Below are 13,951 nucleotides of genomic sequence, written 5' to 3'. Positions count from 1 at the left end.
AATGTCACCGTAGGGATTTACAGGAAAGAAGAAAGATACAGCAACTGTTAAGATATGAGGTCTGGGACAATATAATGTCTCTATTAGGGACCTAACTTTCAGAGTTAAGAGCTTTTATTCATGTAAGTAAACAGAATTTTTTGACATTATTTTTGAAAATGGACATTTATTGAAAAATTTGGGGGAGAATATAAAAAAAGACTGTGCTCCTTGGAACTATGTTTTTAAAGCTTTTTACAGGGAAACCAAGAAGAATATAATGAAGTTGGAAAAGCAGCTTTAAAAAGCTACTTAAATGATGTATGTAACGAAATAATGGACATTTCCAAGGTGTATGCAGTGCTGTTGCTAGGTTATTTTGTGCCCTAGGTAAAACGTATTAGTGCGCCCCTTGTTTTACAAATAATTTTTTTTTAATTGAAATTATAGAAAAAGGAAACTCAGATCCCTGCAGTCTCTAATTAATCTGGACTAATTTTAAGACAGTCTGGCAATGGTAACAAGTAAAGTAGGGTTTTTTTGTTGTTGTTAAAGCGGAACTCGAGCACACATGTGCGGTGCTCCGAGTTCTGCAAATACTTGCTACACTTAACTAAATTAGAGAGGTATTACGGGCCACCTGGCTGAACCCCATCATGATTTGTGCCATAGGCAAATGCCTAATTTGCCTTAATGGTGGTGCCAGCCCTGGGTGTATGATAACCAAAGGTTATGGACTGGGGGATGGAACTGCAATGCTATACTAAAAATGGAAAATGAAAATATTGTACATATTCCTAGTATTAAAAATGTTGAAAGTTAAAGAGGAGTTGTGAAATATTGGGGTCAACCAAAAAGTTGCTTTTATTTGTGGAAAGACGTATCATTTCATTATAAACTGTGTTAAAAGAAAATGTTACATTTGTGGTGAAAGAGGTTATGATGTGAAAAAAATGTGAAATGAATTGTTATAAATGTAAACAGGCTGGGCACATGTGGACGTATTGTAAAGAAGGGAAGGACGGAGTAGAAAAAAACATAGGTTTAAGCAAGAGAAGCAGGAAACCATACAAGAAGAAACTGAAAGAACAAATCAAGAAGAGCAGGGACAGAAGCAAGGAGAAGAGGAGGTTATAAGTATAAATAAGGATAAGAAGACAGAAATGAATCACCAAAAAAATGAACTGAATACACAAGAAGGTTCTGGGATTGGTGATGAAGAAGATGCTAATTGGAAAATAGTTAAAGGCAAAAAAGAATTCAATTGGATTCTGGCATGTAGCTCGCAAGACATTTCCCTGCGAGCTACATCGCCGAAACCAAACGACTGCAGCAGCACTTTGCCGTAGTGCAATTTGGCTGAAAAGCATAGCCGCTGCAGCTGTAATCTATGAACGGGCAGCTACAGCCGTACGGGATGTGTAACGCATTCCTTCTTCTCATTCAAGGAATGCATTTATTTAATTATTTATTTATTTTGTTGTGGGCAAAATAAATAAATAATTAAATAAATGCATTCCTTGAATTGGTAAAAGGGTACAGGAGAGAAAAAGAAAATTTATAGGGATAAATATAAATGAAAAAAGAAAGGAAAAGTGCAAAGTGTTAATAATATTAATTTAATAGGATTCTTTGTAGACCGGAAAGAGATAAGTGTAGAATACTAGCTATAAATATAAATAGTTTAAAAGCACAGATAGAAGGTTAGCCATTATAGAATGGTGTAAAGAATTCCATACAGACATAACAATATTAATAGACATTAGATTATTAATGAAAGAAGATAAGTTGCAAACAGAAACTTTATGGAGAAATTACATTGTTTCGAATCTCGGTCAAGATACTTGTTCAACAGGAATTCTGTTTAAGAAGACAGTAAAGATTCTCATCATAACGTTAGTAATAAAAGGATAACTACTATAGATATAAGATGGAAAAAGAGTATATAGAATAATTGTACTATATGCAAATATTACAAACAAAAAAAGGAAAGCATGTTTAATCAAATTCTGAACTACGTGGCTGGAAATGTTGAAATTATTATAGCAGGGGATTTTAATTGTGATTTAAGAAAAAAAGGAGGTGATGCTAAAAAAGTGAAGGAAATTACGAGATGTCGTAAACTAAGTATTTGTGGCAGTTTTACAAAGATTTGTCTGAATGGTGGATGCCTTTAAGAGAAAATATAAAAAGTGTTATATAATGCGGCAAGGAGATGAGGAAAAATGTGAATAAAAGATATAATACTACAAGTGAAGAGATATTCACTAATTTAGAAAAAAATATTTCATTAATGAAAACGATTCTTATGGGATAAAGCAAGAAAAATAAGAATTTATTATTTAAGCAAAGATATTTTCTTCAGAGAAAGAAAGAAGGTGCTCAGCACTTAAGTAAAATAATAAACAAAGACAGTGTAATGAAGGAATTGAAAGATAAAAGGGAATGATACGTAGGGATCAAAAATATACTGAAAATAGTAGATTATGTGCAAGAAATGTTTGAATATACAGGAAAGAAAGGAGAAATATTATGGACAATTAAAACTTTTTCAAACCAAGATAACATGGATTTGGAAAACAGAATAGTATTAGAGGAATTAGTCAGAATATTAGGACAAGTAAATGCAGAAACATCCGAGGGTGTGTTTTTTTTCAAAAACTGGGTGTAACCATGAGAACAGTATGTGTGCAAATAGCTATATGAATATGAGATGCTGAATATAAGTTTGGAACTGATGCCATTTCTTACCATGTAAGATATTATGGACATTTTGTGCATGACATTTTTTTGCTCTGGGATGGCATAATAGAAGACCTGGACAAGTTCATTATGTTTCTGAACAATAGCACACCGTTCCTGAGGTTTACTTTTAGCTACTCGCTGAACAACGCTGCACAACTTATAAGCAAAGGTATGACATCTAACTCCAAGGAAGTCATTGTTCGCTGTATTCGGCATTCATCAGACCTATCAGTGAGCGCAATGCCCCTTTGGTGTGTACCTAATCAGACATATCCAACAATTGGAACGTCCACATAGGCTCCTCACTAAAAGAATACAGGGCATAAGTAATATGTCCTATGCAGACCGCCTCAAAGCCCTATCCCTGTATTCTGTCTCCTTCAGACTTTTGAGGGGGGGGTCTATGCCTGGCATACAGGGCAGTAGACCCCAGTCTGATGGACCTCCTGCATATCCACAAAACAAACAGCACCAGAATTACCCATTGTAAAGAGTTAAATCTTGCCTGTGATATAAATAGGACCTGCTGGATAGATAGGTATGTATCCCAGAGACTACCCCGTCTATGGAACAGGCTCCCCATCTATGTGAAGCAGAGTTCCTCCCTAACCCAAGTCAAGTGCAACCTGGATAATTGGATGGGAAACCGGAAATGCATCCCTGGTTTGGCACCTATGTCTGTAATGTACAAAGGTAAACTGTAAATGGCTCATCTCCCAGACCTATGCTTACACTTTGCTAACCTAGTAAACACCTATGAAGCTGTGAGCACCACTGATTTTTTTGGATGACCGCGTGTATAAGGGTAATGATGGTGATGGTCAGCTTAATACTTGTCTTTTCAGGAAAGAATGCTGGAGGAAAAGTAGCCTGTATCGCACTAGCAAACACCCTGGGCATGTTTTCAGAAATGTCCTAAAGGGGCAGCATATGACAGCCTCATGCCTCCATACTGAGGATAAGGAGGCTGTGAGCAAGATGGAGACAATGACTAATGGTTTCCATGAGGGGGATATGGTACTGTTGAAACCCATCTACAGTATATTGAGGTTCAAGGTCTAAGGAGGACCAGGGCAAGACCTTATTTCTCCAATAGGAACCCAGATAAATGTGATCTCTCACTTCAGCATTCAGCAAATCCAGCAGCTTATTCCACGCCTAGAATAACTCTGACATACTCTAGTGACATTAATCTTGTTTGTCAGGCTAACAAGGGAAATTGGTCGAGTCTGAAAGCCGATGGAAATATAAGAACAGTTATTGGAGAACAGCCTAACTTTTGTTTTAAGAATGCCCTCTCTCTGAAAAGGCAACTTTGTTATGGCCCCAGATCTAAAGTGGGGGTGAATATGTCACAAAGAGTTGGAATGTTTCCTTGGAGGATGTGCAATGTATGTAGTGCTACTTCCTCGGAAACATTTTTGTTCATCCTGTGACTGGAAAGAGGTTTTTACCCAGATTGTTTGCTGACTGTAAGAGCCCACATTTAGTGTAGTTAGCTGTATATAATGTCTGTGTTCATTCTTATGTAGGTAAGACCAATCGCTCTGTGAAAGATCATATCTAGGAGCATCTACGTGACATGCGAAATATTAACATCAGTAGTGCACTAGCTAAACACGTTGCTACTTTCTCTGATCATTCTTTTAATTTTTTTTTTTGCAACTAGAGTTGGTCAGGTCCTTTGGTCTAGTATGTTGTCTTTAAACTGTTACATCAACCTGATGCATATGCTGGGATGTACTCTATACTTCAAGGTAATAGCATGTTCTGTTCCTGAGCAACACAATTCATCTAGTGAGACTTTAATGTCTGTATTATATGAACTCTGAGTGAGACAACTGTGTGGTTGACTTGAGGATCCTTTTAAACACAGCTGAGGCCCAGAGAGAAAAGCTACATAAAAAATACAATTATCAATAAAATAGATATCTAAAGTATATTAAAACAGCCATGTACAAATGGATATCAATACATTTAAATATGGTGTAGCACACACAAGTTTCAAATATAAATATATACGATAAATGCACAATAAGTAAAAATACTGAAACATTGTGCACACCGAGTCAGGGAGGCTGGTTTAAGAAACCAGATCAATACACAGGTACCACATAAATAGACAGGTACCAACATAAATAGATAGGTACCACATAAATAGACAAGTACCAACATAAATAGATAAGTACAGTATGAAGTGGAATATACCACATGAGCAGAGATGACTAAATGTACATATACATGCCTCACAAACAGGAACTAAACATCAGCTCCTCCTACCCCAGCTCCACCTCACTCACTCCATCCATCACCAACCCCTAGCTTGTCCATCTCTGGCAGGCCTTATCTCCCCCTGTATTCCTAATCATGACCTACATAGCTCTGACCAACTCTTCTTGCAAATTTTCATACCTAACAAATCCATTGGAAAATTCCTTTATAGTCGCTCAGTCACCTCTGTCTGGAAAAAACTTCCTTTTCACACCTGCTCATTTAAAATAGCATTAAAGGAATTTCTGCTTAACTGCTGAATCTGCTCCTGTAATGACCCCTCTTAAATATTTCCTCCTTCGACGCTATACCCTATTTCTCCTTTAACCTTTCTCTCTCCCTCATTCTATCCCCTACCCATTCAGTGTCTTATCTGTTGTGCTCTGAATATTCCTAGTTCACTTCTGTCCTCCAGTCATTTCTTTTCAGCCTCTACCTTAGCCTACTCCTCAAGAACAAAATTATCTTGATTTATTTACTTTCCAAATGTTATTTTTTTACAACTATGTATTTCCCATTTAGTTTATGATTTTTTTGATGCTAGCCATGTATTAAACTACTACTTTATTTCTTCTATTATATAATTCTCTGTGCATGTTCAAGTTCGGGTCTCTACTGAAAAAGGGCATGCTGCCCAGCCAGATTAACCCGGTTAATAAATGTCAAACAAATAAATAAATAAACTAGTTAATAATGGTCTGAGGGAAGGGGATCTTAGAAATAAAACTGAGCTGGCTCAAACTAGATGGATTGCTAAATTACAACAGGATAGGGACTATGGACTTAACTATATGGTCCCTTTAAAACCATTTTAAAAGCTAGGAGATTGACGTACTGATTTTAATTGTCTTTTAATTGTTTCTTCTTAACTGTTTTTTGGATATCTTAATTGACTTTTAACCCAGATTCGCTGCTTTTGTAACCTTTGAGAGTATTTGACTCTGTGTTTTTTAGTTTGTTCTATGATCTCAAGAAGGGCACCCTGTCTGAAAGCGCTTATCAATAAACTACTGTACAGCGGACAGCTTTGTTGGTCTGCTCTTCTGCTTTTCTTGTGATAGTACTCCGTAATGAAATTTAATGATGCACTGGCAATCATTTCTTTTAATAATTTTTGGTGAGTGTTACAGTTTGTTTCATCATGAATTAGAAACAACAATCTTAATGACTCTTTTGGATCAGTGGATACCAATACTTTACCATCATCTCTGCTGATCGTTATGATGGGGCTGCTAAGTTCTAGGCCCTCATCCCCATTAGTGTTCACGGCTCGAGCCGCACACTGCACTCTTGATCCAGCCTGGAAGTAAATAGAGTCTAACGTGATGAGTTTCGATGACGTGAAAAAAGTGTTGAAGTCAACTTCTCTCACTGGGCTTGTCACTCCATCAGGACCTGTAGGTGCACTGACTAACCAGCGATAATGTGTCAGTGTGTCATTTATACTCTCTGCAGCACAGATCGAGCCAGTCTTGTCAAAATCTGCATATTTGGGATTACAAGCCTGCAAGAAGAAAGAAGTATTGTTTTATTCTTTGAAAATAGAATGACACATTATACAAATAATTACACTGCCATATATGTTTTTCTATAAATCTCATGTTCTGCAGTTGTAAGGTCAAGTTGCTGCAAAACTTTTCTACTCAATTTCTATAAGGTCAGGTCCTTTGGTCTAGTCTGTTGCCTTTAAACTGTTACATCAACCTGATGCATATGCTGGGATGCACTCTATACTTTAAGGTAATAGCATGTTCTGTTGCCTAGCAACACAATTCACCTATTAAAACTGTAATGTCTGTATTACATGAAATCTAAGTAAGACAATTGTGTGGCTGACTTCAAAATCCTTTTAAACACAGCTGAGGCCCAGGAAGAAAAGCTACACAAAAAATACAATTATCAATAAAATAGATAACTACAGTATATATTAAAATAGCCATGTACAAATGGATATCACCACATTTAAATAAGGTGTAGCACACAGACGTTTCAAATATAAATATATACGATAAATGACACACTGAGTAAAAATATTGAAACATTTGTGCACACTGAGTTATGGAGGTTGGTTAAAGAAAGTAGATTAATAGACAGGTACCACATAAATAGACAGGTACCACATAAATAGATAAGTACCACATAAATAGATAGGTACCATATGGATTGGAATGTACCGCATGAGTAGAAATGACTAAATGTACATATACATGCCACACAAACAAGAAGTTACTACATGAGCATGTGAGTACCACATGGACAGGAAGGTACCAAATTAACAGGTGAGTAGGTACCATTAGAGGAGGAATGCACCACATGAATAGATAGGTACTAAATGTATAGGTATGCATCACATGAATATCAAGTTACTACATGAGCAGGTATGTACCACATGGAAAACAGCTAATTAGTACATTTTATTTTTATTTTATTTATTTTTATTGAACGTTTATTTACAGGGAAAGTCCAACTTGGAGCAAGCCAATTTTCAGTGGAGGCCTGGGGAGAAATGCGCCAATCGCATGTCTACATGGGCAGGGAAGTACCACATAAACAGGTAGGCACCATATGGATACTTAAGACCATACCTGCAAATAGGCAATACATGCAGAAGTAAGTACTATGTTGACAGATAAGTGTCACCTGGACAGATAGGTACAACATGAACAGATAAGTACCATGTAGACAGGAACATATATGAATAGACAGGTAGATACCAGATAGACAGTTATACACCAGATGAATAGAAAGGCACCGTGTGGACAGTTAGAAACATCATGGGTAGGTAGGTACCACATGGACAGGAATGTGCAAATGAAGAGACGTCAGCCACATGAGTAGGTCAGAATGATATAAACAAGTAGGCACTACAGAGGTAGCATTCCTTAGCATCCTTCTAGAAGTGCTTTGTGCTGGGGTCACACCTGGGGTCACACTTTTCCTCCTCCTTTACCACCTGAGTGTTTGTATATCCCATGTGACTTCCTTCTTTTGAAATCTCACACCTTTGCATCTGTTTTGGAAATGTGGGTAGCTGATACAGGTCCCAGATATAATTCAACAGTTTAGGCAGTTGTTATTCTGTTATTGCATTTCACCTATTTCTTTGTACTAGAAATGCATCTGTGTATTTGAAAAGGTACCTTCTATGTCAGTCCCAGGATTATGCAGGTGGGCTTTTCTCTAGAATGTTAAAAAATGTGTCACAATAACAACTTACTCAAGAGTCTGTCAGATTCTTTGCCACTTAACACCTGGATTTCTGGATTAAGCATATTTTATGACAACTGCAGCATAAAAGAGTCTGATGAGCATATCAAAACAAGAAATGTGGTACAATGTATTCTGGGGTACTTATATGTACAAAGGGATTTACACATACAATGTAATTATTTCTGTGGACCTTTTTTGCTAGTGGGAGGTACAGAACTGCACATCTCTGAAGTGGTTTCTTCAATACACTCATACACATACACACACGCACACAGACACACACAGACACACAGACACACACACACACACACACACACACACACACACACACACACACACACACACACACACACACACACACACACACACACACACACACACACACACACACACACACACACACACACACACACACACACACACACACACACACACACACACACACACACACACACACACACACACACACACACACACACACACACACACACACACACACACACACACACACACACACACACACACAAATACACACACACACTCGCGCACATACTTATATAATTTGTGGATTAACTGACTGAGGTGCTGTACAAAATCAAACATTTAAGGTAGTGAACTATAATGTTATATTGTATTTTGGTATCATATTTCATTAACAGCCGTCAATCTGAGTAAAAAAAATTTGTAATTTAGAAATGTCATAACTGTAGCAAAAGCTGCAGGAGTAACAGACAGTACTCTCTTTGCCTTGTGACTAATAATATTTCTGCACAAAATAAAAGCTGTATGTGGAAATCATTCATTGCACTTGGTGTTAATTCAGCTCATATCACACAGACATTTGTGCTATGGTGGTATTTACAATAGAATAAATGATAAAAAGTTGTTCTTCTTATCTGAATAAGAGACTGTCAGATCCTCCATCCTCACCTGTCATCCCTGTTGGTATCTTCTAACACCTATGGTTCATAGACTTAGACATTCATTCATTCACTTAGTCCAATGCAGGACTGTAGAGGGGGTGACGTCTGTCCTATCACTCAGTGGATTCAACGCACAGAGGCTCAATCAGAATGCGGTACCAAACCATCAGAGTATATGAAAGCCATACTTCATATCTCTATCTATTCATATGCCTCTTTATCTATCTATCTATCTATCTATCTATCTATCTATCTATCTATCTATCTATCTATCTATCTATCTATCTATCTACCTGTGCATGTATGTACAAACATATATATACATGTATTTGCAAGAAAAAAATGGACTGCCTGGGAAAACATCCTGACATGGTTAGAACATGCCAACTTCACACGGCCAGTAACCAGAGTTTAACCTAGCAGTCAAAAGGCAGAATGGTATAGCACTGAATCAACATTCTGTTCTTCATTTACAGATGCTGAGTCTTCCTTTTTTCTGGAAACTGACAATGTATACTAATATCATAAAGTGCCAAGAACCTAAAGAAAGGCATTCTCCTGGCTCTCTGTTATAAGTGCAAGACCTGAAATTGAAAATAAATAAATAAATAAATAAATAAAAGTACAATATAAATGGCAAGTTTCAAAATTTGCTGTTGCACCATTAAAGCATTTTTACTGTAAATCCTTCATTATGGGGGGACTGCATACCCTATACCCCTGACACTGATACATACTAACTCTGAGATCGCTGTGCTTCTGACAGGGGGGAGTGCTCTGAGATACCCCCCCCCCAGCTTAGCACAGAGTGCTCCTTTTAGTACTTGAAGTTCTGTTCTGCGGATCAGTTATAGTCCTGAGAAATTCAACAGAAACTCCATATACTACCTGATGAATTAAGGTGACGACAAAAAAGGGAAGGAAAGAAAAGAGAAGAAACAGAAAAGACACACCAAAAGAGAAAATGGGACACAGGGACACTTCATGTAACACTCTGTGTTACCTAATTGTTCTGTCATTCTTTGTCTCTTTTTCCAGCTATCTGTCAACCATACAAGTCAGCATTCGGCACTGACAAATGCAGGTTTTAATTTGTATACTCACACCTGGTCCTCTTTCTTAAAGTCACAGTTGTTCTCTTCTTACTCTTACAGCTAACTTGGATATGCCTTTTCACTGCTACCCATTACTCCAAAATGCCTTCTTATTCCTAACTTCCCCACCCCACACACCCCATTTTTAACACCTTGTCACCCACTTCTGATCCATTATTATGTCTTGCACTGCATTACCTGTCATTCATACACCATATCCATTGTACTAGACACAACATAATTACTGATTTGCTTTTCAATAACCTCAGCTTCTAAAGTGTGCAGTAAAACCTGCAAACCCACTATAATTTTGTGTGCCAAAGTGCAGATCAACAGCCCTGTGCCTGCACTAACTCTCCCATTCCCACTATCTACCGGTTCTCCTTCCTATCTCTTCTCATCTGATTACTCCAGCAGGAATATTTCTTCCTCTGCTTTTGTCCCATTTTACTCAGCGTGTCCACAGAATGGTCTCCACATTTGTCCCGTTGTTTACATCTCTCCTTCTCCCATTTCTCCTTCCCTTTACCAGTGTCTCAGTGAAAACAGCACTGTGGGATACTGTTTTATTCTATGTTTCAAACAGGAAGTGCATTATCAAAACGTGAGATCAGTATATCTGATAAAAAAGAAAATATGTACTAGGCGGGTGTGATTCAAATAAAACAAGACTAAACTTGCTAAGATTTGCCCAAGTTAATAAATCAGCTGAAATATACATAATAAGTAGAAACTTGTTTTCTCCCTGGCAAATTCTTTCTGAATTATTTGTGTGTTTTGAGAACAGCTTAGGTGGTCTGCAGACAATCCCTCCTCTAAAACCTGTACATCTGCATTCAGATTTTTTTAGCAAATCCTGTTTTTTCAGCCTGGGGATGTTGCTTAGACTATTAGAAAAATGTGATATTTTCCCCTTGTAACTGACAATGGAAAACTATACATATGCTGTAGATTAAAAATCCTCCTTTGTTTTAATCTATTCTATAACATTCCACATAAGATCTTGGAATTGTAATTCTTTTCTGCAGAAAGCTGATTTTGAGGCCTATTCTGAAGTTAGAACCTCCATTTGATTTTTATAGCTGTATGCACATTTTGTTGCGGATTCTGAAATGCTTTAAAACAATATAGGGTGCATCAACCATGTAAAGTACCCTCATAACTTATCCAGAAATGTACATTTTATTAACAAACTATGCATGTGCTAAGAGTTTCACCAATATTATAGTAGTTTTTAATATTGCACTTACCGTTACACAGACAACAGGATAACCAGAAATTGGGCTGGGGTTATCTTTAGCTTTCAAAGTGTCATCATAGATGAAAAGAGAGACAACTTGTGGGACAGCTGGGAAGGTGACATCAGCCATACTGTTCATTTCCTCAATATATATTATTGCTTTGTTCATCTGAAATTTAACAACAGTCAATTAATCAATGACACATTCCACCATACCTTGTTGATAAATGTAAAAAATAAAAAAAAATAAAAATAAAGTTAAGAACCTCACTGCTCCCATAAAACAAGGGTATTTTGGTCAAACAGATCTGAATCTAAACAAATATACTAAATAATACTAAGCTATCTAAAAATTGTAACACTAACATATCGTCTTACTCCACTACTAGAATAATATCATACAAAGTCGGATATTCAGAAACACAAATTGCTCAGTGGCTATTTAGGGAGTGATTCAATGATTACTGTAACAGTATGAATGAAGGCTCATTAAATACTGCTGCAGTGGTCCTGATGAATATTGCTGCAGTCTGTTGGCATGGCCGACGTAAATACGCCATGTACCCTGTCTCAGAGATGCACACCATGAATAAAATGGCATGGTAGAAAGGTTCCAAAACAATCTTTAGTCTGATATTTTGGAGCAAAGCTGAATGTATACCATCTTTTTACAGTATCACCCATAATGTTCTACAGCATCATTGGGGCTGTTAGCAGTGCAGAAAGTGTGTGTGTGTGTGTGTGTGTGTGTGTGTGTGTGTGTGTGTGTGTGTGTGTGTGTGTGTCTGTGTGTGTGTGTGTGTGTGTCTGTGTGTGTGTGTGTGCGTGTGTGTGTGTCTGTGTGTGTGTGTATGCATTTCTGTGTGTGTGCGTGTTTGTGTATATGCGTTTCTGTGTGTGTTATGTGTTTGTGTGTATGCATTTCTGTGTGTGTGCGTGTGTGTATGTGTTTCTGTGTGTGTGTGTGTGTGTGTGTGTGTGTGTGTATGCATTTCTGTGTGTGTGTATGTGTGTGTGTGTGTGTCTGTGTGCATGTGTGTATGCATTTCTGTGTGTGTGTGTGTGTGTGTGTGTGTGTGTGTGTGTGCTTCTGTGTGTGTGTGTGTGTGTGTGTGTGTGTGTGTGTGTGTGTGTGTGTGTGTGTGTGTGTGTGTGTATAAGTTTGTGTGTGTGTGTGTGTGTGTGTGTGTGTGTGTGTGTGTGTGTGTGTGTATGCTTCTGTGTGTGTGTGTGTGTGTGTGTGTGTGTGTGTGTGTGTGTGTGTGTGTGTGTGTGTGTGTGTGTGTGTGTGTGTGTGTGTGTGCATTTCTGTGTGTGTGTGTGTGTGTGTGTGTGTGTGTGTGTGCATTTCTGTGTGTGTGTGTGTGTGTGTGTGTGTGTGTGTGTGTGTGTGGGGGGGGGTGCCCACACATGTGTAAGGTATGAATGTGTGTTTATGAGACAGTCTGTGTCTTTGTGCTTGTAGGCGGCTACACTGGGGAAACACTCAAATGCAGGTGTTCCAGTTCTGTTAAATTTTCGACTCAGACAGAAGCAAATGAATCACTAATCATCTTTTGTTCAGTGTGTGACTATTTCATAACTCTGAATTTTTTTTACAGTTACCACTACAAGAGCTCATCAGAAAAGCATTATCTGTATCAATATTTTCTATGAATACCCCCGAAATTCCATGACTCTTGGCAAATCTCCTTTCCTACATCAGCAGGATATTTCAGATATCACACGCTAGGCTCCCGTGTATATAGTAACTTTTTCCCTGATATAGAACTTTACTGATACATTTCTTGCCGCCTATAAAGAGCCCTACAGTTATAGGAGGCATAAAACATTTGACTGGTTTTGCTAATCATTGTGTTGATTTATGTTACAATGGGCTCTTGACAGAATAGTATATATTTGAATGTTACTTGTTCAACATGTCTTTTTTTGTCTTTGATGGTAATTTACTACTGCAACTACCCACAATCCCCAAGGAACAGAAGAAAAAAGAACTGAACCAGAAGTCAACGACAGGTAACCATTTGAAATAATGGGATATGGAATGCCAAGTCCTGAAATGTGGAGACCGAATGGCATAAAATCCAGATTTACATACTCTTACGTCTGAGAATGCCATTTCTGAAACTATTCCTTTTAATCTAGGCTTGATAATCTCTGAGTTGGTATAAAAATTTGAGGATGCATGGGGGCTTGTCCCTGGGGGGCATGTTTAAAGGAGAAGAGTGACATTTGTTATTTATACATCTGCATTCTCAGACTGTCTTCATCTTTTCTGAATTTGGCATTGCAAGTCACAAAATTTCAAGAGGTGAGTGTTTTCCAGGTATGCTGTACATATATAACTGTCCAGATGATCTTTGCCAGACTTCGTAAAACTGCGATGTAGCAGACATGAACATGCGCCAAAATGAACAGACAAATGACACAAACATGGACATCTGTTTCTTGTTTGAATCACTGGTCTGCATTTTATAATTTATAATCTA

The 13,951-nt window shown here is 37.7% G+C and overlaps 1 protein-coding gene across 1 annotated transcript in view; it reads right to left on the bottom strand.

Annotated features, from left to right (window-relative positions):
• Positions 1–13,951, bottom strand: part of FREM2 (FRAS1 related extracellular matrix 2) — a 1,424,491-nt gene that overhangs the window by 243,013 nt on the left and 1,167,527 nt on the right. The window contains exons 13-14 of the mRNA XM_044073334.1: positions 11,473–11,631; positions 6,196–6,499 (exon numbers count right to left, since the gene is read on the bottom strand). Coding sequence (XP_043929269.1) covers positions 6,196–6,499; positions 11,473–11,631 — 463 coding nt within the window. The remainder of the gene's footprint in view (positions 1–6,195; positions 6,500–11,472; positions 11,632–13,951) is intronic.

Source organism: Protopterus annectens, chromosome 5.part1, assembly GCF_019279795.1.
Source record: "Protopterus annectens isolate FY-2018-M chromosome 5.part1, PAN1.0, whole genome shotgun sequence".
NCBI classification, from domain to species: Eukaryota; Metazoa; Chordata; order Ceratodontiformes; family Protopteridae; genus Protopterus; species Protopterus annectens.
This window is presented reverse-complemented; position numbering and strand designations above follow the sequence as displayed.